Below are 26,331 nucleotides of genomic sequence, written 5' to 3'. Positions count from 1 at the left end.
TCATTCATGCGCCCACATCCAGCGTCAGCTTCTAGGGTCACGCGGCGTGCTGGGTCTCCCCGATGTTGTGGCCGTCACCCTCTTGTTCACGGGCCACGCGCAGGAGGAAGTGGCCCCTTGGACAAAGACACCCGGCCCTGACAGCAGGTGGCTTCCTTCTCTCTCCAGATAGTCAATGCAATGCAGGGGGTGCCCATTTGCCACACCACGCCCCTGACGCAGCCCAGCTGGGACCTCGCTCAGGAGGCCTCTGCAGCCGTCCTTAAAGCTCTAGGCAGACAGACTCCCTCCAGGGGCTGCGTTTCCCTGCAGAGACGTTCATTAGCCAAACGCACTCAGCCTCCCCCACCACCCCAATACCTCAACTGGGTGAGACTCTCAACTGGGTGGAGTTGATTAAAAAGTCAACTACCTGCACCCACGGACTCTCTTCCCTCCCCAGCCATGCTGCGTGAGATTTCTACAGACCCAACAGCGTCTCCCAAGGGGAGTCCCTGGGTCTACAAGTGAGCAGCAGTGTGTTAGGGAAGGGAGGCTATAGCTACCCTGGGGTGTCCTGGAGAGCCCTGTGTCTACGTCATACAGGGAACGAGAGGGGAAAGGAGAAGACCCCTGACAAATGATCATCTCTAAACTGAAACAAAGTTATCTGGTGACCACTGGTTACGAGGCAAGCAGAAACTAAGTATCTCACAGAAGAGCCGCACCTGCACCTTCTCTTTCATCAACTACCATCTGACAGAACTAGCACAGAACCCCACAGACCAATGAAAAAGAAAAAGGGCCATGTAATGAGCCCGAGGGTAACAGCATCTCTATGGGCTTGTAGGGCCGAGACCTTCCCCTCACTCAGTGTGGAAGCTGTCAGAAAGCTCATCTGATGAAGTACCCAACTAGGTCCCCCTTCTTGGACTCCACTGGCCACCATCAGGGGGACCCCAGCTCCCCAGCTTGGTAAACCCAGAGGACTGATGGGCCTGAGCATCACATATGGGCTCCTGGTTCAATCTCCATCTGCTTTCTCACTACCACTGAATGAACTGCCCTTCGGATGACCCATCATTCCCTGCGTGCTTGACTGACGTGAGTCCTCTCTGGAGAGAATGACCCAGTCGTGTCCACACAACCTAGCGGGTATCTGAGTGGGTTTACTGGCTCCTCAGGCCCCTCAGGGAGCTGCCAGAAGGCCTTCTCCAGGCAAGACGCCAGCTTGATGTAGGAGGTTTCAAACTTCAGGGAAGCCATTGACAGAAACATGAGTTTGGAGAGCGACCTCCCGCTCCCCCCCTGTAAGGGAGAGTGCCGCATGCCAAAAAGCAGAAATGCTGGAACTCAAAAGAACTCAGGAAACACCCAGGAAGAGCCGCGCCATGAGCTCAACTGTCAGGCCAGTTCACTGAGGACAGCGCCCCACAGGCCATCACGCTGAGGCCGGAGAGGGAGCAGACAGCACACGCCAGGAAAAAAGAAATCCAAACATGTACCCACAGGGTAAGGACTCCCATAATGCTCATACTCCAAAAGGTATTTTATAATGTTGAGGTCTTTCAAACACAAGCCCAACGGTGCTTCTTTTTTCCTAGGTTTAATATCCTTAGTGCACCAAACCCTAGTTCTGAGAAGGCAGAGTATGGATTTCTCAGGAGGCAGTGAGGTGCCATCTACGGATCACGGGCATCAGAGTCACGTATCTAGAAGTGCAACTGTGGGACCCATCCTAGATCCACGAAACCACTGGTGGAAAAGAACAGCATTCTTCCTACCTGAGAACAGTCGTATTTAGTGTGCTCCCCAGGTGATGGCCTCAGCAGACTCTAATTTAAGAACTGTGTAAGGCAAAGGACCAGGGATTCAGAGGAAAATGACCTGAGTTCACTTCTACCCTAGATACACGTATGAGTCCCTCAAGCTCTCCTAAGTCTCCAATAATAAACTTTCTAAAATAAAGAAAAATCAGAAAATTAAAATACAGGAAAAATACCTCCTCTTCACAGGGTGACAAAACCCCAAGGAAACAGACTAGAAGCTGCCTGGCAAGGGTAAATGGTACACAAATACTGCTCATTCAAGACACATCACGGACGGAATGAGCACCTACAAAAGTGAGGTGTTGGGGAAACAAAGATGGGGAGTGAAAGTCGAAAGACCAACAGCCACAGAACACACGTGACACGGATTCAGGACCATAACAGCAATGTCTGTTTGAAAAAAGAAGGAGCCCACAGAGGAAGACATGATTAATTCGGCAATGATAACCCCTAGACCAGTAACAGTAACAGTAACCCCTAGACCAGTAGACCGATTATGAATGAAGCAAGGCATGTAATAAAAGAGTAATAATAATAAACACCAACACGGAGAACCCGATCAGAGACCGTAGTCAACACAAAAGCTTGAAACAAAATTCAAGCCTTTCTGTTATTAGTATGCAACCCACATCCCGATTCCAAGGCTGCCTCCTTCTATTCCACAGAAACATAACCACCACTTGTTGAACGCCCATGACGGGCCAGGTGCCACACTGCAAACTTCACATTCATTGTCTCGGTCAATCCACGCCACTACCATTGGTGGGAGGTTTCCACTTCCAGATGGCAAAATAACTCCAACACCTCAAATGACCCTGGGTGAGCCTGGATTCAGAGGCAGGTCTGGCGGACTCCCAAGACCTGTAAGCCTGGAAGGTCCACCCCTTTGTTACAGTGTCTACACCCCAAGAGTTCATTTGTGTTTAAGTCAATCTCTTAATGGCAAATTGGCTGAAGGCTGTAAGACATTTCAGGCAAAGGGAAATACCCTTTCCTGCAACTAAACCGAGAATGTTTTAGTTGATTACACTGTAGCCAAAATGCGGAGAGAGGAAGCATATGGTATCACCTCCTTTAGTGCAATCTTGGTCAAGTGATCATTTTTCTACCTACTTGTATTTCTGACTAAGAGTATCAACAGCTAAAATGTATTCAGTGCTTACCCGATACTAGGCATCATGCTATGATTTCTAGATGGATTACTTTGCGAGGTAGGGACTGTCAACTAAGCCCATTATATCGATGAGGAATCTAAGGTACAGAGAGATGAAGAGGCTTACCCAGAACTGGGGCTGGGGCCAGGTCAGCCCAACTCCACAGCTCTGGTTCTCCACCACTTTGGGGTTCTGTTGCTTTCACCCCTGGCCTGATGGGACTTAACCATGCTGCAAGGTTCTCTCCCTGGCAAGTACTTCAAGACCCAAGATATAAAACTTCCTGAGTATGCAAATTAACACAACCCTTGCTAGTGATCCAGCAAGTAAGTCTTACGACATTAGTTCTGCACGCAGCAAGAACACACAACAGGATGTTCCGTCTAATTTGTTTTCCAGAATCGTGACCAGCACGGCTTCTCGACCTCATCTGCATGAGTACTCATCCCGCGCTGAGTGCCTGGCTCCTGTGCACCAGGCATGCGGGCTAATAAGAATTAAAAAGCTGGGCCCCCTCCAAACCCCAGCTCGGTCTCCCCCTCACCTTCAGCTGCTTGACCTTCTCTTTTCAGCATCTGGACAGCTCCTACGTATTTCTTCAGTTGGACTTTGAGCACCTCGTTTTCTCTGCAGGTACAAGAACATTAAAAAAAATACATTTTTAAAAAACTGGCAATTTAGACTGAAGGGGGGGCAATCGTTATAAAGAAAAACACATGGGGTTCACCTTATTAGTACATTTTTTGTTTTAGAGATCCTCACTGGAGAAGACTATACACTTGGAAAGGTACATTTGCAGAATGCCTGCAAAAACTGCTCATCCATAACTAGTGCTAACTGGTTCCAGATCCCACCAAGTCAGGATGAGGACATGGGTTGTGCTCTGATTATCTGAATCTGTCAAGCTGCTGGGTGCCTTTTCAGTGGTAGGCACTTGGCAATATTCTCTCCATTTACGGAAAAACACACAAGAACCACCTATTCAGCTTGGGGAATACTCATTTTTTTATTAATGGCCACAGGCACTGAACGTTTGGTATTTGCCAGGCATCACATGGCAACACCTACTTTACAGATGAGGAAACTGAATCATAAAGAGAAGCAGCAGCTTCGTCCACACCCACGTCCACACAAGACTCTATACAAGGCCCCACCAAAGCCCTGCTCTACCCAGTTCACTCCCCCAGGTACACGGGATGAGGAAAAAAAAAAAAAAAACAACACAAGGATCAGAAGGAGAAAACAACCAGTTACTGAGGACCACACAGCTGAGACTCTGCCTTCCTGACTTCACTGAATCAAGCAGCATTGGTTCATTCTTCATTCGTTGGGAAACGGTTTAAATGCCTGTCATGTATTAGGCACAATGACCCAATAGCATTCTCAGTTTTGAAGAGGGGGCAGAGCTAAGGTCTGTGACTTAAGTCACATGGCCAAGGTCAAGGTCGTAAGAAAGGCACAATGCCAAGACACCAACCCAGGCTGCTCTGTCCTCAAGGCCCCAAAGAGCTTTGCTCAGTTTCCTTAGGGATTCAAACTTGGTTTCTCATCACTGTCCCCAGGGAGTGCTGCCTCTTCCACATTTTCTGATTCTACTACTCCCACCGGAAGGTCTTGAGTCTGAGTGCCTTTAAACAGGAGAGAACAGTTCCTCAATATGAGAACAGCTTTAAGACTGGGTTACTTTTAAAACCATAAAAATTTAAATGCTCTTTGCAAAAGAGTCTGAGGACACGTAAGCAGGAATGCACAAGTCAGCTGAAAGCCCAACACCTTGAAATCCAACCCAGCAACATTTTCGTGGCTATCCTATCATACCTCTCTCCAGGCATGTGCACACACACGTGAAGTAAATCTATTTTCCCTGGATGAAACATTTTTCACACTCCTTTCATTTTTTTGTTTGAAGTCTTCTCTTGCTTTGTTCACTCATCCACTAACCATCCCCCCTTTCTCATGGTAACCAACGCTGAAAACCCAGTATATATGTTTCAAGCCTTCCTCCACACTCATGTCGTCACTACAAACCCAAAACACTCGAATATCAGTTACTCTGTAAAACCGGGTATTATACATATTTCCGCAGCTGGGCTGTCCCCTTGAACACTCACCACACAGGCAGTTTCTAACTCCATCTAGTTATGGATGCGTACGCCGCTCCTGGGTACGGCTGTGCACCACACACCTACGCGGGGTATGAATTTCTGACTGGCCATCACCAGTACTATTTTCCACGCATCTGACAACACCTCAGCCCTGTTTGCCCTTTTGCTTTTCTGCACTTTTGGCAGAAAAGATCATCATCAGCTGCACTTTGGGCAGAAAAGACCATCATCAGCTGGAGACTCTCCCGAGGACTTAGAAGTCACCTGAGAATGCTACGTCCATCTCGGAAGCCCTAGAGAATGAGCCACGGAGGAGCCCCTTTATCACCCCCTCGCTCCCCCTAGACCGCCTCTCACGGACGTTTGTAAAGCTGTCTGCAACTTCCTCCATCTGTGATGTGAATAGCAAGCGTCTAAAGCCAAGCAACTAACAAGTCCTGGAAAGATTGGGGGGAGGGAAATGCTCCCCGATACACGTGCCTCGTACAGCTTGTTTTCTTGGATTCCTTCAGCAGAGTCTTGTCACTCATCCCAACCTACTCTTCATCTCTACGTGTGAATTCAAGTCACATAGGGCCTGCAAATGAGAGAAAGCAATTTCTCTGCATTTCTATATGGCCTCATTTAACAAGGGTTCCTGGCAGCTCCCACGCATCGGAACACACGGGCTCACTGAGGCGGACTGACAGGTGAGCCGTGCCGACGTCTGCTGCCGGGCTCTGATTTGCTCACAGCACACGGGTCAGCCCTCGGCTGCCCTGGTGCTCTATGCTTCTGCAGCTGCCATGGACAGGTTTCCAGTGGGGGCTTTCCTTCTGGTTTGGATTTTTTAATAATGTCTTAGAGATTCTATCTCAAAATGAGATGTAACAGATTAAAACCAAGGTTTTTAATATAAACTGATCTCCATCAAGATGAGAAACTGCAGAGTACATCCAACTACTGGCTACGCACCTCTGGGGACCATAAATTCATCCCAGACAATTTTGTACCCATGAACTTGTCTGTCTTTTGGGGGGAGTTAACACTTTCCGGACACTGGAACGCTTTATGAAAGAAACTCAAACACCTAATTGAGGTCCTTTGCATTCAATTTTTTTTTTTTAAATGATCAGAGATTCACATGCAAGGATGATATCAAGAGCTTCTCCGCCCTTGGCCCAGGCTCTCCGATGGTTGCAGCTTACCTCACCATACGGCAGCAACGAAACCCGAAGTCTGATATGTGTGCAAAGTGTGTGTGTGTGTGTGTGTGTGTGCGCGCGCGCGCATGTGCAGTCCTGTCCAGCCCCCTACTCTCACTGAGGCTCCTAGGCATCCTCTCCCACAACGGTGTCTCTTTAGACGGAATGCGGAAGGCTGCGGCCACGGCAGTCACACAGGCCAGGCCATGGAGAAGAGTCAACCAGGACTAAGAGTGAGTAGGGGGCAGGAGGCTATAAAAATCAGGGAGCTCCTGCCCCACCAAAAAAAATTTTTTTAACTTAACACATTACTGGGTCTCCTGGCTGGCTCAGTCAGAAAAGCATGGGACTCTTGATCTCAGGGTCATGAGTTCAAGCCCCACAACGGGTGGAGAGATTGCTAACAAAAATAAACTTAAAAAGCACATTACCAGGCCAACAAAATACTTCCCAGCCTCTGGACAACTGATCTGCAAGCAGCTGACAGGATGTTAATCTGCAGCTCGGAGAGCCAAAGAGAGTTGATCATTCTTATTACACAGGTCTATTATGATTAGCAAATCTAAAAATGCCTTTTCAATTGACACCTCATGAGACGATAGAATGCATTAGTTAACTAAATGAATCCTGACTACAGAGAGGCTCGAGGCCCTCTGAGCAGGTGAAAACACAGACAGGATGGTGCAGGCTCCCTCAATCCCCCTCCCCCACCAAGGGCCTTCACGCCACCGCAGGTCCCCTCACCAGGTACCCGTCGCCTCAACAGGTAAGGGGCCCAATGAGCAGGGCTCTGGGTGCCTCCCTGTGTGCCTCCGCTCACAGGCTGGGTCTTCGGAGCCACGGGGCCTCCCCACTTCATTACCCCCCGAAGTGTGTGCACATTTGAGGGAGTGTGCGCACCACACGGCCCTGTCAGCTGTGCACGCGGGCAGTATCCCAACAGACTCCTTTGAGCCGTGAGGTCACAGGTCTTACTCTGAGCCTTTTTCTCTTCTGGTTGCTCAGCTCTGTTCCCTAATCTTCTACAGCGAAGTGAGGTTTGCAGACAAAGAACATGTCTACAACCGAGTATCTTCAGGTTTGGTTTTTTGTTTTTGTTTTTTTGGTAAGACTTAAAGAATTTACTAAGAGCATGTAAAGACAACGCTGAGGAGGAAAGTTGAAGCTGCTATGGAGCAGGCCACCTGTCACCTGTGGGGTGCGGGGGGGGGCCACACCCCATCTACACTGCCAATACGTGCCACGTGAGCCTGTGTGGACGAGAGCGCCAAGCAAGGACGCACATGTGTTTGCCACCCCATCCGTGAAGAGCTTAGGGCAACTTCCTCTTCTCCATTTCTCAGGATTTTCCCCTTCTTTGATTCTAGGAGGCCACTGCCCAGCTGAAGACCGCCCTCCCACTCTCAATAGATGCTGAAAAAGCATTTGACAAAGTACAGCATCCCTTCCTGATCAAAACCCTTCAAAGTGTACGGATAGAGGGCACATACCTCAATATCATCAAAGCCATCTATGAAAAACCCACTGCAAATATCATTCTCAATGGAGAAAAACTGAAAGCTTTTCCACTAAGGTCAGGAACACGGCAGGGATGTCCATTATCACCACTGCTATTCAACATAGTACTAGAAGTCCTAGCCTCAGCAATCAGACAACAAAAGGAAATTAAAGGCATCCAAATCGGCAAAGAAGAAGTCAAATTATCACTCTTCGCAGATGATATGATACTCTATGTGGAAAACCCAAAAGACTCCACTCCAAAACTGCTCGAACTTATACAGGAATTCAGTAAAGTGTCAGGATATAAGATCAATGCACAGAAATCAGTTGCATTTCTCTACACCAACAAGAAGACAGAAGAAAGAGAAATTAAGGAGTCAATCCCATTTACAATTGCACCCCAAACCATAAGATACCTAGGAATAAACCTAACCAAAGAGGCTAAGAATCTATACTCAGAAAACTATAAAGTACTCATGAGAGAAATTGAGGAAGACACAAAGAAATGGAAAAATGTTCCATGCTCCTGGATTGGAAGAATAAATATTGTGAAAATGTCTATGCTACCTAAAGCAATCTACACATTTAATGCAAATCCTATCAAAGTACCATCCATCTTTTTCAAAGAAATGGAACAAATAATTTTAAAATTTATATGGAACCAGAAAAGACCTCGAAGAGCCAAAGGGATATTGAAAAACAAAGCCAAAGTTGGTGGCATCACAATTCCGGACTTCAAGCTCTATTACAAAGCTGTCATCATCAAGACAGCATGGTACTGGCACAAAAACAGACACATAGACCAATGGAACAGAATAGAGAGCCCAGAAATAGACCCTCAACTCTATGGTCAACTAATCTTCGACAAAGCAGGCAAGAATGTCCAATGGAAAAAAGACAGACTCTTCAATAAATGGTGCTGGGAAAATTGGACAGCCACGTGCAGAAAAATGAAATTGGACCATTTCCTTACACCACACACAAAAATAGATTCAAAATGGATTAAGGACCTCAATGTGAGAAAGGAATCCATCAAAATCCTTGAGGAGAACACAGGCAGCAACCTCTTCGACCTCAGCCGCAGCAACATCTTCCTAGGAACATTGCCAAAGGCAAGGGAAGCAAAGGCAAAAATGAACTTTTGGGATTTCATCAAAATCAAAAGCTTTTGCACAGCAAAGGAAACAGTTAACAAAACCAAAAGACAACTGACAGAATGGGAGAAGATATTTGCAAACGACATATCAGATAAAGGACTAGTGTCCAAAATCTATAAAGAACTTAGCAAACTCAACACCCAAAGAACAAATAATCCAATCAAGAAATGGGCAGAGGACATGAACAGACGTTTCTGCAAAAGAAGACATCCAGATGGCCAACAGACACATGAAAAAGTGCTCCATATCACTCGGCATCAGGGAAATACAAATCAAAATCACAATGAGATATCACTTCACACCAGTCAGAATGGCTAAAATCAACGAGTCAGGAAATGACAGATGCTGGCGAGGATGCGGAGAAAGGGGAACCCTCCTACACTGTTGGTGGGAATGCAAGCTGGTGCAACCACTCTGGAAAACAGCATGGAGGTTCCTCAAAATGTTGAAAATAGAACTGCCCTATGACCCAGCAATTGCACTACTGGGAATTTACCCTAAAGATACAAACGTAGTGAGGAAGTGGTGATGCAACATGGGGGCTTAAGTGGGTAGGAGAAGAATCCATGAAACAAGATGGGATAGGGAGGGAGACAAACCATAAGTGACTCTTAATCTCACGAAACAAACTGTGGGTTGCTGGGGGGAGGGGGGTTGGGAGAAGGGGGGCAGGGTTATGGACATTGGGGAGGGTATGTGCTTTTGGGTAAATTGGAAGGGGAGATGAACCATGAGAGACTATGGACTCTGAAAAACAATCTGAGGGGTTTGAAGTGGCTGGGGGGTTGGGAGGTTGGGGTACCAGGTGGTGGGTATTATAGAGGGCACAGCTTGCATGGAGCACTGGGTGTGGTGAAAAAATAATGAATACTGTTTTTCTGAAAATAAATAAATTGGAAAAAAAAATAAAAAATAAAAGCCAAAAAAAAAAAAAAAAAAAAAAGACCGCCCTCCCATATCTAGCTTCTTTTTGTAACCAACAGAGTTGATTTACTATCCAAACCCTGACAGACCACCTAGAAAAACAGGGGCAGGGATGCTACTGTTGCTATGAACCGCCCATACTCAGACCTTCCAGGAACGTGGGCCACTGGGAAGCCAAGTCCTGAGGGCAGTCACCGGGACTCCAGGTCAGCTGCGGGCTTCACCCCTTTGGCGACCTGTCGGGGTCCAACCATCAACACTAGCACCTCTCGGAGGATCTGGCCTCCGGGGTGTAACTCACGCACCTGCCTCCAATGAGGAGATGTCGCTGGGAGGCACCTTCAGGCATCACAATGTCAGCGGCGAGAAAACCACAGAACAAGGAGGAGCAGGGGTAGGGGTTCCGTCAGGCAAACCCGCTCTGTCATGGCCAAAGCCAACTGCAGTGGAAAACCAACCTCACAGACTCAAACCTGCAGAAATCCCCCTTCCCCACTCACCCTTGAGAACTTACCCAGTTCTCTGTATTCTCACGGGCAGTGGGACCTAACTTTCCTCACAGTTCCATCGAAGAGGAGAAGCACACAAAGAGAATGAACTTAAACAGAACCCTCCAAAAGTGGTACATTCCCAAGATCATTTTAGAGGTTTACCTATCTTTTTATTGTTTCTTTTTTTTTTTAAGATTTTATTTATTTATTTGACAGACAGAAATCACAAGTAGATGGAGAGGCAGTCAGAGAGAGAGAGAGGGAAGCAGGCTACCCGCCGAGCAGAGAGCCCGATTCGGGACTCGATCCCAGGACCCTGAGATCATGACCTGAGCCGAAGGCAGTGGCTTAACCCACTGAGCCACCCAGGCGCCCCTATTGTTTCTTTAAAACACGGAGATATTCTTCTAGTAGATTTTTTAGAAACTGATTTTCCATATATTGTGGTGATAGGAAGAATCTTTTGAAAAGAAGTTCAAAGGTCTTCACAAGTGGACGGAAAGAACGCCAGAGAGAGAACAGTGCAGCTGGGACACAAGCGTGGCCCAAACCATGAGGCCGGGGCACAGTGACCAAATCTGGGGCAGAGAATCTACGCTTTAAAATAAAGGTATGAAGAGCAAGTATTTTCAAGTGTACTTCCTAAACTTCATGCGAGGGGGTGACAAAAGGCCATGGAAAGAGAACAAGGGGGACCACAGGCAGACAGAGTCAGGGAGAGATGTGCTCAACAGCCTCATTCTGTCCCCCACACCCCACAGCCGCCCCAGGGCTTCCCAGAGCTGCCGATGTGTTCATGCACACTGGGTAGCCTACAGCTACTGAAGTGCGGCTTTTTCAGACTGGACACAGCCCCCAAGACCGGGAGACCAATTTTAGCGGCAAACAACCAAGTTTCTGTTACAAAAATGTGGCCCGCATGGACCTTGGCAGAGGTAGGACCTTGGCAGAGGTAGGCACTTGGCAGCTTTAGAGTTTCCTCGAAATTCCTCCATGGTAGCTAAGAAGGGAAAAGCAGCTCAGGGCCAAGGCCTCCTACAGGTAAAAGCTAGGCCTACACATATAATGGTGAGCCCCTCTCCTCTCTACGACACATCGGGTTTGCCTCTGCGTGGGGGGACGTCACACACAGGATCTTTGGGCAGACTGCAGGAAGGGCTGGTATTATCCCCAAATTTTATTACCTTTCACTTTGCAGATGAAGAAACGGAGTCTTCAAGAGGTTAAGCAGGCTGGGGGCAGTGCGGGGGGATCACACGGAGAGTTCAAGGCAGGGTCACAATGTTCTTTGACTCTGTCACACGCGTGGTCCCCAGCACCTCGGGAAGCTGGTTTCACTGTGCCCATTTTGCAGATGGGAAAGTGGTGGCCCAGGGAGTCAAACCAGAGATTCAAGCCCATTTCCATTAACTCCAAAGTCTCACATTGTTCCATATTCATTTAGGTAAGTACAAAGTCAAAAATGCAAGGCCCTGAAAGACCCCACTGAACCATGAGGTCGGCTGAGCCTGGGTGTGCAGATTCCCTCGGCTGGGTAGACTCCTGGGCAAATGTGACCAGCGAGCTTCATCCAGAGGGACGTTGACCTTCCAAGAGTCACACAGTGCAAGCCTCTGCCAGCCATAACCACAGGTCAGAGGTGAGCTTTAGGAAACATGACTCAACAGCTTCCAGATCGGGACACCAAGTCCACTTCCAGAAAGCCAAAGCCCGTGAATGAGAAGTCTCAGAACACCCACATGACGGTGTTGTGAATATATCCGAAAAGAACTGGTTACAAACTAAATGTCGGGGGGTGCGGGGGGAGTGGGTACACTCCTGTGCATCCACCTTCAGCAGGACACTAGGGAGCGGCACAGCTGGGAGGAGTGCGTGTGTTTCAGTGGAGGAACATCTGTGAGGTGCCATTACGTCAGTGCAGCAGAGTACAAAGGGAGCAGACCTAAGACAGCCCCTTACATACAGTTATGGGTTTACGATAGGAAGACATAAACCACAATGTTAACAGTGTTCATTTCTGAATGATGGAATTAGAAGACACTTTCAAGTTTTCCAACAATATACTTTACCAGTGAACGGGGCGGGGGGTACATTTAAGAGTAAGGTTAGATCAGGACGCCTGGGTGGCTCAGTTGCTAAGCGTCGGCCTTCGGCCCAGGTTGTGAACCCAGGGTCCTGGGATCGAGCCCAACATTGGGCTCCCTGCTCAGCGGGGAGCCTGCTTCTCCCCCTGACTGTGTGTTCGCTCTGACAAAATCTTTTAAAAATAAAAAAAAAAAAAGTAAGGTTAGATCTAACATGGGGCGTAGGAGGAGGAGTGGGGAGAGAACGGCTCTACCGAGAATCACACCTAGTGGTGCAAGACTGAATGGCTTCCCGGAAACTGGAGAACAAGACAAACAAGTCACTCTCAACATTCCCACTGAGCACAGCACCAGAGGTCCTACCCAGTGCGCTGAGGCTACAAGGACGGCATCCAGATTAGAAAGGAGGACCTAAACTGGCCCCTGCTAGCATGTGACAGACTACTCTACTCACAAAATCCCAAGAATCCACAAACATCTCCAAGAATGAGTTTTTAAAGGTCAGATGGCAGAAACTCTATTTCTACCCACTGGCAACGAACAATTAAAAAGCAAAACCGTAAGTCATTCATCCTAGCTCCGGAAGGAGAAATGCATAGGTGTAACTCCAATTTAAAAAAAAAAAAACATGTGCAGGGGCGCCTGAGTGGCTCAGTGGGTTAAAGCCTCTGTCTTTGGCTCAGGTCATGATCTCAGGGTCCTGGGATCGAGGCCCGCATCAGGCTCTCTGCTCAGTGGGGAGCCTGCTTCCCCCTCTCTCTCTGCCTGCCTCTCTGCCTACTTGTGATCTCTGTCAAATAAATAAATAAAATCTTTTTTTAAAAATGTGCAGATGTGTATGCGGGAAACTATAAAACACTGATGGAAGAAATCAAAACACAACCACATACGCAAGAATTAGCAGGTTCCTGGATTGGCAGACTCAAAACAGGATGTCAGTTAAACTGATCCACACATTTCCTGCAAGCCCTATCAAAATGCCAGCTTTTCTTCCATAGATATGCACTGGTGGATTCTAAAATTTATATGGCAAGGCAAAGACACTACAATAATCAAAACCATTTTGAAAAAAAAAAAAAACATTTTGAAAAAGAAGCACAGTTGTGGAGGATGTGCACTACCCAATTTTAAGACTCTAGAGGAGTACAGCAGTCCAGGCATGGAGCACTACAGAATGACAATGACCAACAGAACAGAACCAAGAGTCCAGAAATAAAGTCACAAGTCTGGCCAAGTGGGGAAAAAAAAAGATTTTTTTTTTAAGATTTTAAGTAATCTCTGTACCCAGCATGGGATGCTAACTTACACCCCCCAAGACCAACAGTCCCATGTTCCACTGACTGAGCCAGTCAGGTCCCTCTGGACAGGAGATTTCTGACTACAGCACAAAGGCAACTCAGGAGAACGGATGGTCTTTCCAATGCTTGTTTTCAGAACAGCTGCACATCCATAAGCAGAAAAGTGAACTTCAACTAATACCGCACACCTTATTCAAATATTAACCCAAACTGTACAACAGATAAATGCAAAACACATAAGCCTGCAATGTTTGAGAAACATTGTTTGAGAAACTCTGCCTAACCCTAAGCTGGGTTAGGCACACAGTTCTCACATTTAACAGCAGAAGTGTGATTTGTAATAGCCAAAAAAAGAAAAAAAAAAGCTAAACCAGATTTGCTCTGCAAAAGACATTGACAAGAGCATGAAAAGACAAGCCGCAGATGGGGAGAAAATACTTATAAATCATACAGACAACAGGACACCTGTGTCTAAAATATATAATGAACTCTCCAAACTCCAGGAAATACCACTGCCTACTCATATAGGGAGGAGAAACCTATCTGAAGAGACATTTCACCCAAGATGATACACAGACAGTAAACAGAGACAAAAATGCTGAACATCATTCATCATTAAGGAAATACAAATCAAATCTAGTGAGATAGCACTAGAAGCTTATTAAAATACCAAAAAAAAAAAAAAAACCAACAACTTTCTACTGATGTTATGAAGTGCTGGGGGGAATGCAGCAAAACTGAAACTCTCAGACACTGCGTGGGATGCAGAAATGCTCAGCGACTCTTGGGAACACTACAAGAGCTTTTCATCAAGTTCAACAGACATGCGTCAAATGACCCAGCCACTCACTTCTGCGGGGTTTTCCTGGAAAACTGAAAATGTACTGTTCGTACAAAATATCTACATGTGGGCGCCTGGGTGGCTCAGTGGGTTAGGCCGCTGCCTTTGGCTCAGGTCATGATCTCAGGGTCCTGGGATCGAGTCCCGCATCCGGCTCTCTGCTCAGCAGGGAGCCTGCTTCCTCCTCTCTCTCTCTCTCTCTCTGCCTGCCTCTCTGCCTACTTGTGATCTCTCTCTGTCAAATAAATAAATAAAATCTTTAAAAAAAAAAAATCTACATGAATGTTTGTGACAATGTTATTCATGATCCCCCCAAAATCGGGAACAAGTGCCCTGCGGTGGGTAAAGGGCTGCACCACCCAGGACACATTCACACAAAGGAATGCTACTTATCATTACAAAATCCACGCCCTATTGATGCCGAACAACTTGCATGAGGCTCATAAACATTTGCTAAATTAAAGAAGCCGTCTCCAAAGGCTACACGCTCTAGGATTTCATGTATATAGTGTTCTAGAAAAGACCAAATGGTGGGGGTGGGAACAGACCACCAGGAGACAAGCAAGAGGTGTTGCGGAAGGGTCTGACTGCAAAGGGGAAGCCGGTGACCATTCCTGGAGGTGAGCCAACAGTTGTTCATGCTGACTGCAATAGTGGGGTTCCGTTCATCTGTGCAGGTCTTAAGTCTTATAACTTAACGTCTTTAAAAAGTGAATTGTAGGGGTGCCTGGGTGGCTCAGTGGGTTAAAGCCTCTGCCTTCGGCTCAGGTCATCATCTCAGGGTCCTGGGATAGAGCCCCTCATCGGGTTCTCTGCTTAGTGGGGAGCCTGCTTCTTCCCTTCTCTCTGCCTGCCTCTCTGCCTACTTGTGATCTCTCTCTGTCGAAGGAATAAACAAAAAATCTTCAAGAAAAAAAGATAATTAAAATGCGAATTGTACTGCACGTACATTAAACCAAAAAAACAGTTAATTAAAAAAAAAAGTAAAGTAAATTACAGAAGAGAAGATAGGGCCACATTCACCGCTGTGTCCACCTAGGAGGCATCCCCACTGACCGGCGTCCTCAATACAGGCAGATATCATAAAGCCAGAAGCTGCCAACTGCAGGCAGGGGACAGGAAAAGAAACAGTGACAAAGTTGCAGTCCTGCCACTATCTCTCTGTACCTTTTCTTCAGCCTCTATTTTTTTAATAGAATACACCTGAGATCGACTGCCTTCTTCTTTTTCAAGGGTACAGTGCAGTGGCATTAAGTATATGCACACTGTTGTGCAGCCATTTCCAGAACTTTCTTCATCTTGCATGGTGGAAACTGTACCCATTCAAAAAGTCCCCATTCCTACCTCCACCGCACGCCCCACCAGCCCCCGGAACTGCATTCCTCTCGGGCTCTGTGATGAATACCCTTCCGGTTTGAAGAACGGAGACCAGGCAAATGTCAGTATCAACAGGGTGACAGGTGTGAACACATCTTCGGGACATGAGGCCGTCTGTCGCCGATGCACAGCTTGAGTTAGAAATGCGGCTCCGAAGACTGAGTGACCCGTGGACAAGAGTCGTTTTAGGACCTCTCAGCAGGGCAAGCCCAGTGGAGCCCGGCTTGCTCAGGTTCCCATCGCGCAGAGGTCCACACTGCCTCCCAAGAGCAGCACCGTCACTACTGCTGGATTGCGCGGAAGACTGAGGTTTCCTTCTTACATCCCGACCTGACTTTAGAATCCAAGAAGAAGGTCAAGTCTAGATTCGACTATTTCATTGCCCCCTTCTAATTCTTTGAAGATTGCTCACATTCAGAGCATCACTTGCCTTCCATTCCGTACAGCACAGAGCAGGGTGTGCACATCGCCAGGCAACTAAGCATGGCCCCGGGTCAATGGCAGCTCCGGTCAATCGCCTCCCCCTTCCAGACAGGGGCTGGAGTGTCGGCGCCCAAAAGCTATCAGTCTGTTCTCATGCATTCGGCAGAACTTCACTGGTTGTCAGGCAAGAGGTCGGTGAAGGGAAGGCATCAGTCAACAAAAGTGACACAACCCCCTGGTCTCTCGGAGCTTCCTGTACTTCCCAATTTTAGTTTTCCATGTGACTCGGTGGAGGGTGCTGGAGGTCTACTAACAAGGTCGTCAGAAAGCATCTACTCCACAAGGGCTGGGTGCAGAAGGCAGGAGGGTGCCCAGAAGAGCCAAGGACTCTCTACCCCACTGGAGTTCACAATCCGGGGGGCCCAAAAAGACCGGCCCCGGCAACCAAGGTACAGAGCAGAAAAGTCAACTCCTGAGCATAGCAGAGGCAACTAGAAACATCTAGGATCAGACAAACCTGGTTCAACTCTCAGCTCCAGTTCTGACCAGCTCTTTAACAACACCCGCAGAAGGAAGGCGGTAGCACTGGTAGGTGATGTGGCAGCAACAGCTAGTAGTGGGGACACAGCAGTGGTGGTCCTGGTGGTGGTGGTCGTAGTAGGTGGTGGTAGAGGGGCGGCAGCTCACACAGTGCTCCCTGACTACCCAGTTCTGTTCTCAAGACTTCCACGATAGGCCACATCTAAAGGGCAGTGTGCAGAGGCCCACCTCGTGAGGGAGGAGGTCTGCCAGCAGCCCAGCGAGTCAGGCTGGAAGACCATCCAGGCCCAGGCGTCCCTTGACATAATGAAAAGTTCCACCCAACCCCTGACCACCACCTCCTGACAGCCTGAGCCAGAGGCACCCAGCTAAGTGGTGCCCAGACTCCTGACCCATAGAAACCAGGAGACAAGATGGTGTTGTTTCGGTTGCCTGTGTGGCTCAGTTGGTTAAGCATTTGCCTTCGGCTCAGGTCATGATCCCAGGGTCCTGGAATCGAGTCCCATGTCAGGCTCCCTGCCCAGCGGGTGTTCGCTTCTCCCACTGTACGTCTTCCCCGCAATCATGCTTTCTCTCTAACTCTCTCACATATAAATAAATAAAAACTTTTTTAAAAAAAAAAAAAGAGAGAGAGAGAGAGAATGTTGTTTTATCTGCTACATTTTGGGGCAATTTACTAACTGTTGAGAACTAATACAGTATTAATTCATTTAATCCTAACCATTCTTTGAGGTACTTTAAGCCTCAATTTTAGGCCTAGAAACAGAGGTAAGAGCAAGGTGAGACGTGACAAGAGCAGCGTGCCCAAGACGACCAACTCTCCTAGCCCATCTCCCATCTGTCCGAGCGAGAGTCTCACGGGAGGAATTTCTAACCACTCGTGTGCAGCATGATGACCCTCTCTGCACTTCAGCTCACGCACCTCAACAATGGAAGAATACTGAGGACTTACCCAGAATGTCGTAGAACGCCTATCGTTGATTCAACTCGTTCCCACACACCTACTACGTACTGGGCATTATTCTGGCAACGGAAATGTAGCCGTAACAAGACAGACTAGGTCTCTACCCTCCTGAAAACAAGATCCTCACAGGGGAGGTGTGCAACCCAGTCAGCAAACAAACTTCAGAGACAACGAGGACTATAAAAGCTCACACGAGCCACACCCATTAGAATGGCAGAAACCCACAACATTGACAACAGCAGATGCCCCTTGAGGACGTGGAGCCACAGGAACTCTCTTTCGGTGCTGGCGGGAACACAGAATGGACCCGCCACTCCCCAACAGTCTGGCAGTTCCTTACAGCAGGAAACACACTCCTACTGTAAGATCCAGCAATCACACGGCATGGTATTTACCCAAACAAGCTGAAACTTATGTCCACACAAAACCTCGCCATCCTATGCCTAACTGCCAGAGCATGGAAGCAACCAAGCCATCTTTCCAGAAGTGACTGCATCAGCAAACTGGTACATTCAGACAAAGAGTATCTATCATTCAGTGATGCAAATGCTTAGAGTAGCAAATATGTGGAAGCAGCCCGAGTGTCCGCGGACTGATGAATGGAGAAAGAGGTGTGGTGTGGATATACAATGGAGTATTAGTCACCTGTAAAAAAGAATGAAATCTGGCTATTTACAATGATGTGGATGGAGCTAGAGAGTGGAGTGTTAAGCAAAATAAGAGAAAAATACCCCATGGTTTCACTCACATGGAATTTAAGAAACAAACAAGCATAAGGGAAACAAGGAGAGAAAGAGTCAAAGCAAGAAACTTTCTTAGCTAGAGAGAACTGATGGGCACCAGGGGGGAGGTTGGCGGGGGGCCGGGTAAGGGGCCTGAGGAGTACAGCTGTCATCATGAGCACAGGGGATGTGTGGACCCGTTGAATCACGGCACTGTCCACCTGAACAGTAATTATTCCAGTGTATGGTAACTGGAATTAAAGTAAAAACTTTAAGTGAAAAATGAAAGACATAGAAATAAAAACTCTGGTATCTTAATTAAAAGTAAATGAATACCTAAATATACTGACAGTGGGAGCCAGGTTCTTGCTTCAGAGAAGGGAGTAACAAATCCATAAAGTCAGGAGACTGGAGGTCAAGAGTGTGGTGCTGGATTGGAATTCAGGGTGGCGGCCATCTCAACTCATGGGGTCATTTCTGAAGGACACGGAAGCCAACTCATCAGGGTTGCCGCTAGAAAAGTCCAGAACAACTGGACCGTCAGAATGCTGATAATAACAGATGATGAGCCACTGAATGAAACAGAAATCTGGGAACCTGTCAGTAAATGGAAAGTTTAATGCATCATGAGGTATTTACATAGACTCCAACCACCTCTCCACAAAATACTGAACAGCCACAATGGGGGAAGATGTCCCCGCGGAGAAGGGTGGCAGACACCAGAGTGATCAAGGGATCAAAATTCCTGTCGTCAGTTACAGCAGAAAGGGAAGGCGTGCAGCACAGAGAAGAAAACGCACCACCTCAGTGATGTCAGTAACCCAGATGTACGGACTCAAAGCTCGTCTCAAAAACAACACACCAACCCGCCGAGTGGTATTCTGCCCCGTAAGCTGACCTGTCATCTTCAGAACTGTCAAGGTCACGGAAATCCCGGGGAAAAATCTGTTCCAGCCAGAATAATGCCCATTACATGCAATGAGTCATTCTGGAATCAATCATTTTACAAGAAAGGCCATTATTGGGACAATAGGTAAAGGCTGAATGCAAAGAAAGAACTAGATGGTAGAAATGTAAATTTTCTGATTAGGATGATTGCATGCATTATGGAGAAGAATGTTCTGTTTCTAGACAGCTGTATTCAGGAGTTTAAAATTAAGAAGAAAAAAAAAAGTTGCCTTGAGGCAGATTCCCAGGCCTTGCTGTAGAACTTGACATTTGCATTCTGGAGGAGGCCTGGGATCTGCATTTTAACCAGTTTCCAGGTCACTTCTGGGACACCCCTAAGCCCAAACATCACTCCCTGTGCTGCACTGTCTACAAGGCACTCTCCCAGCACAACCCGATCGGCGCAAGAGCCCACCAAGGCACCATCACACTCCCCCAATGTGTGCAGTTCAGAAAACAGTGGTCCTTCACTTTGCACAGGAAATCTGACTACTGGGGCGCCTGGGGGGACTCAGTCAGTTAAGCGTCTGCCTTCACTCAGGTCATGATCCCAGGGTCCTGGGATCAGGCCCCATGTCCCCCTCCTTGCTCAGTGGGGAGCCTGCTTCTCCCTTGGCCCCTTTCCACCATTCGTGTGCTCTATCAAATAAATAAAGTCTTTAATAAAAAAAATGGAAGAAGGTTAAAGAAAGAAATCTGACTACTTCGGTCTTTCCAGCCATTTTCTTTAATAAGACAGGGCCAGGACCGCCCAGGGGGCCCGAATTCCAGGAAGCCTGCGTTTCTCCTTGACTGTTGTCTGACTTGAGCTGCGCCGTGTCTCATCTGCCAGCTGGAGGGAGGAGTCGTAAAAAGCTTGTTTGATTTTTTGTGCTCTCTCCCTGTTCCCACCATTTCACTACTTCTTTTATAAGCCCCATCTCATTAGCCACCTGGCAAATTCCACTCAGAATGGCACACTGGCCCCACATTTCATATCCAGAGCCAGGGAAACAGCCCAAAGAACTCCAGCAACTCATAAAGGTAATTAATTGCAGATGACACATACCCAAAATATCCTGAGCACAAGAGGAAAATCACAGGGCTCCAAACTTAACAGCCGGAATCATAGTGACTGTCACTTACACTCACTCAAAACCCTTTCAAGCTACTTCTTTAAGGCACGGACTTAATGCAGCTTACTGTTAACTTCAGTTCTTTAGGTCATTAAAGTATTTGCCTGGAGGTCCAACAGGCCTAACATGAACACTAGCCCTGCCTCTTTGTGACTTTGGGCAAGTCACTTGACCTCTCTGGGTCCTGGCTTATCACCTATAAAATAGGAGAACAGAAACACCTGTTTCAGATAGTAAAGGCACAATTAAAATAAGTGTGTGTGTTTGTGCGTGTAAGTATAACTATCTATCAAGTGTACGGTACGTAAGTACTAAGTAAATGTTAGCTGTTCTTTTCCGTCATCGTTATTTATAAATTATACACGGGAGCTCTAGCATCACTGTGTCCTAACCCCAAAAAAAAGGATTTCTCTGTGGACATGACAAGCAAGGGAAGGACCTTCAATAACACACAAGTCCGCCCTGGAGTGTTTCATGGTCAGGCATCGACAGCGAGTCCTCTTCCCCCAAGCTAACTGGAAGAATCACCAGTTCAACCTCACCTCACCCCCTCACAAAATACTCGTCCCAGGTTGGAGCAGGTCCCTCTAGGGTTGGAGCCTTTCCCACATTACCTGGGAGCTGAAGGAGCCTCTCACTGAGCTCGGCTTCCCTGGGAGCCAGGCTGGGACACCCTAAGGTCCTCTATGTGACGAGCCACCTTTAGTAAGAGTGAATGCAAACCGCGCCACTAACAGTAAATAGAGCCACGTAAGTCCACCTCCCGAAAGAGGAAAGAACAAGCAAAAGGAACAGCTATGAAAGGGCCAACCGTTCCCTTTAGAAGGTCCCGGGAAGAACACTTGCCCTACAGAATGCAGACAGAGCGTAACTGCAAGGCCATTCCGGATGCCTCGGACCGCAGACTCACAGGAGCCAAGCGAGGAACACGCAGGAGGGCAGTAGGCAGGGACAACGCTCACCACACATCCATCACATGTGGGGTGGAGGCAGGGGTCACAAGAGAGCGCACATGCCTGTCTGCACCCGGCATCCGTGACTCAACAACAGGGACATGGGACAGGGCCCCCAGTGTCACCAGATCTTCAAACCCTTCAAAAGTAGCTGGAAATCTGGATTTCTCTGTCAAGTTTTAAGGTCTTAAAACACTGATTCACAATTAAAAAAAACAAAACAAAAACAAAAACAAAAAAGCAGCTCACATGCCCAACAAGACCCACCTGGGAGCCAAGTTCTGGCCAGACCCAGAGCTCCTTCACGCTCACATCTCCGTATCACGCTCTGCCCTCCATCAGACTGTAAGTCTGTGTGCCAGTTCGTGTCCGTGTCTCGGACCAAGAGAAAATGTGAATTTAAAACCCTGTCAAAAATGCATAACCTGACTCTAATCGTGAGGCAGCCATGGAAAAACCCAGACTGAGGGACGGTCGCCAAAGCAACTGGCCAGAAAAAGAATGCATAAGTCCAGGCCATGAAAAACAAAGACCGTGTGGAAGGGCTCCAGACTAAGAGGGATCTAATCAATCCAAGAGTTCAAAGCAATGCCAGATTCTGGACCAGATTCTGAATCAGGCCAAAAAAATGGCCATAAAAGGCTTAACTGGCCTCCCTGGTTAGACATGAAGATGAGCATCAGGGATGTAATTCCTGAATTTTACCTTGGCACGACAGGTATCCATGAAAATACTCTGATTCTTAGGAAACACAAACATTTAAAAATGATCACGAAAACATTTTTATAGATAAAGAGAAATCTGCTTCATATCCGACAAAATGCCAACGACTAGTTAATTTGGCTGGAGGGTACAGGGGAGTCCTTCCACTATGCTCACAATTCTTCAGCAGTTTTTATATTTTTTTCCAAGTAAAAAGATGTGTTAAAAAAAGAAGAAGAAGAAACAAGCCCGCAACCAATGAAAACATGGGTTTATAGTAACAACCCAATAGGTAGGGCTGAAAGGGTTCAGTAGCTCATACTGGGCCCTGAAAATCCAGAAAATTGTGCTTTATCAACACAGCACATTAAATAGGATCTGAGAGGAACAGGGCCCAGCTAGTACTATTACTTTGATAAATACCGTAGTTGAGAGGGGTGTGGTTCCTGAAACCCGCTCACCTCCTTCGTGCCAACGCCAACAGGACCACTGCTGCTGAACCGACCCAACACTTTCGGCAGCATCTGGGCATGGGGGCAGGGGTGTGGCGTCTGGGGGTTTTACAGGCTCTGGAGGAGCTCGTGTCACTGCTGAAGCCTCGGGAGGCACATGCACCCTGCACCTGAATGCCAAGGTGAATGCCCGTTTGGGTTCGTGAGGAAGTCACAATGGTCTCATCAAACCCCGGCCTCATGAGACCACAGGCAGGAAGTACAGAACGAAGCCAAAGGTGATAGGTTGGGAAAAAAAGAAGACATTTTAGGAACAATAAAGGAATTAGAACTATGGGGAGTGATGTCATTTTGGAGTGTTTTGGGCTCTGGAACTGATGGTCAAGAGAAATATTCTTTAGATGTCTTTGGTGCAAAAAGATGATTTTATTAAAGCACAGGGACGGGACCCGCAGGCAGAAAGAGCTGCACTTGGGTCTGGAGGGGCGGCTGATTCAATACTTTAAAGTTGACAAAATTCTCCGCGGAATTTTGGTAGTGGGGTTTCCAGGACTTGGAGGGAGCCAAAGGTCATGCTAGCAAAAGTCACTTATAACTGTCTAATAAAACCTTAGTCATGAGACCCTTCAGATGGAGATCAGTGGGTCATATGCTTGGGGAATGGCTACAACAGGTATCTTGGGGGGCAGAGATAAAGGAAGTTCCCAAAAGAATCTTTATGTATTAAAGAAGACTCAAACAATCCGGGCGGGGGGGAGCGGCTAAAATTGCCTCTTGCCCTTAGCAATGTACTAACCTCGAGGCATCTGAGTTCCTAAAGAAATGTCACTCTGCTTGTTTCAAGCCTGTCGATAGGTTATAGGAGGAAAATTTAATTTTTCCTTTTGTCTTTGTTTCCCCACATCAGGCTACAGGTTAAATATTGTGAATTTATCTTCTTAGGTATCATAATATTATGGTAATATAGGATATGGTCTTTATTCTTGGGAAATAAACGTAGGAGTTAGGGGTAAGGAATCACCATGTCTGAAACCATTTTTCCAATATTTCAGGAAAAAAAAGTTATATACAATATATGTGTATGTTTATGCTTTTATTAAGCAATAGACTGTATAGGACAATTCCACCTGAGAATCAGAACAACAGGCGCCTGTCCCAGAAGACCAGCATGAACCCCTCAACCACAGTAAGTCTACTGATCACAGAGGGCTGCAAAGCTTCAGCTCTAGGGAAAACAGGATCTAGCATTTTGGGTGGTTGGTTTCTTTTATTTTGTCTTTGGTTTTTGTTTGTTTTGTTTTTATTAGATACAGAAAAAGCCATTTTTAAATTTCCTATATTTACATATTTTAATTTTTTTTCTGTTTTCTTCCTTCCTACTTATCTAACAAGCTTCTTGTAATAAGCAGACCAAAACACACTCAGGATCTAACTTCTATTTTGTACTTCTTTTTTTTTTTTTTCGATTTCTTAAATTATTTTCTTTGGCCTTTCCCCTTCCCTCCAAAATGACAAAACAGAGGAATTCACCCCAAAAGGAAGAACAGGAATAAAGGACAGCCAGAGATTCAATCAACGTAAATCTAAGTAGGATGTCTGAACTAGAATTTAAAAACAATTTTAAGGCTACTAGCTGGGCTTGAAGAAGGTTTAGAAGACACTAGAGAAACCCTTACTTCAGAGACAGAACTAAAATCAAGTCAAACCGAAATTAAAAATGCCACAACCGAGATGCAGACTCAAATGGACACCATAAAAAAGAGGATGGAGAAATCAGAGGAATCAGTAATAAAGAAAATAAAACCATGAGCAGTAATGAAGCTTAAAGGAAGAGGAAAACAAAGGTAAGGATCACAAAGGCAGATTAGGGAATTCAGTGACTTACTGAAATAGACTAACATTCCTATCTCAAGAGTAACAGAAGATGAAAAGAGAAAGAGAAAAAGGTTTATTTATTCAAGCAGATTACAAGTAAAACTTCCCTGATCTGAGGAAGTGCACGTATACACGCACACGCCAAAATCTAAGCAAAGAGAACTCCCACTAATTCAACAAAAGATGACCACCACCAAGGTTTATCAGAGTCAAATTCACATAATACACAGTCAGGGAAAGAATCCTGAAAGCAGAAAGAGGAGGGGGAAAAGAAAAAAAAAAGCAAAGCCTACAAAACAAGACTGATCAGGTCTGTGGCAGGTCTGTCCAGAGACTCAGCAGACCAGAAAGGAGTGAAAGGAAATATTCAACATGCTGAATGGGAAAAATATGCAGTCAAGAACTCTTTGCCCACCAAGGCTGTCATTCAGAATAGAAGGAGAGATAAAGAGTTTCCCAGACAAAAAAAAAAAAAAGGTAAAGGAGTTCATGACCACTAAACCAGCCCTGCAAGAAATATTAAGGGGGACTCCGTGAGTGGGGGGAAAAAGACCCAAAGCAACAAAGACTAGAAAGGACCAGAAAACATCCCTAGAAACACCAACTCTACAGGCAACACAATAACACTAAATTCATCTCTTTGAATGTTCACTCAGAATGTAAATGGACTAAATGCTCCAATCAAAAGACACATGGTATCAGAATGGTTTTAAAAAAAAAAAAGATCTATTTATATGCTGCTTACAAGACACTAATTTTAGACCCAAGACACCTGCAGATCCGAAGCAAGGGAACAGAGATTCATCTATCATGCCAATGGACATCGTCAAAAGAAAGCTGGAGTAGCCATAGTTAATCAGACAAATGAGATTATATAAACAGAAGACTGTAACAAGACAGGAAGAGATGAACAAAACAAAATGGGTTGCCCAGGAAATTAATTTTAAAAATACATGAATGCAAATGAAAAGACAACAGTCCAAACCCTTTGGGATGCAGCAAAGCAGCTCTCAGACGGAAGTATATTGCAAGGTCTACCTCAAGAAGGTAGAGAAGTCTTAAATACAGAACCTAACATGACACTTTAGGGAGCTAGAAAGGGAACAGGAAATAAAGCCCAAAGCCAACTAAAGAAGGGAAATAATAAATATTGCAACAAAAATAAATTATATAGAAACAACAACAACCAAAACAAAAAAAAAAAAAAACCCACCAGTAGAACAAATGAGTGAACTAAGCACTGGTTCTTTGGAAGAATTAATAAAATTTATAAAACCCCTGGCCAGATTTATCAAAAAGGAAAGAGAAAGGACCTGAACAGATAAAAGCACAAATCAAAGAGGAGGTATCACGACCAACAGCAGAGAAATACGGCTTTAAGAGACACCATGACAAACTATGCACCAACAAACTGGACAACTGGGGAGCAATGGACAAGCTGCTAGAAGCTAACCAACCACCAAAACCGGAACAGGAAGAAACAGAAAATCTGAACAGATTATAACCCCCAAAGAAACTGAATCAGTAATCAAAAATCTCCCAAGAGGGGTGCCTGGGTGGCTCAGTCCGTTAAACGTCCAACTCCCAGTTTCAGCTCAGGTCATGGTCTTGTAGGTCATGGGATCGAGCCCCACTTCAGGCTCTGCACTCAGCATGGAGTCTGCTTCATATTCTCTCTCCCTCACCCTCCCCTACTCTCTGTCTCTATCAGTGA

At 46.4% G+C, this 26,331-nt stretch overlaps 1 protein-coding gene across 3 annotated transcripts in view; it reads right to left on the bottom strand.

Annotated features, from left to right (window-relative positions):
* The window catches only part of SNX29 (sorting nexin 29), a 480,282-nt gene that overhangs the window by 288,408 nt on the left and 165,543 nt on the right, over positions 1 to 26,331 (bottom strand). For all 3 annotated transcript variants that reach the window (XM_044233549.1, XM_044233551.1, XM_044233552.1), the window contains one exon: positions 3,507 to 3,589. In XM_044233549.1, the coding sequence (XP_044089484.1) occupies positions 3,507 to 3,589 (83 nt within the window). The remainder of the gene's footprint in view (positions 1 to 3,506; positions 3,590 to 26,331) is intronic.

The sequence above is a fragment of the Neovison vison genome, chromosome 14 (genome assembly GCF_020171115.1).
Source record: "Neovison vison isolate M4711 chromosome 14, ASM_NN_V1, whole genome shotgun sequence".
NCBI lineage: Eukaryota > Metazoa > Chordata > Mammalia > Carnivora > Mustelidae > Neogale > Neogale vison.
Note: the sequence above shows the minus strand (reverse complement) of the source record. Positions and strands in the feature narration are given on the sequence as shown.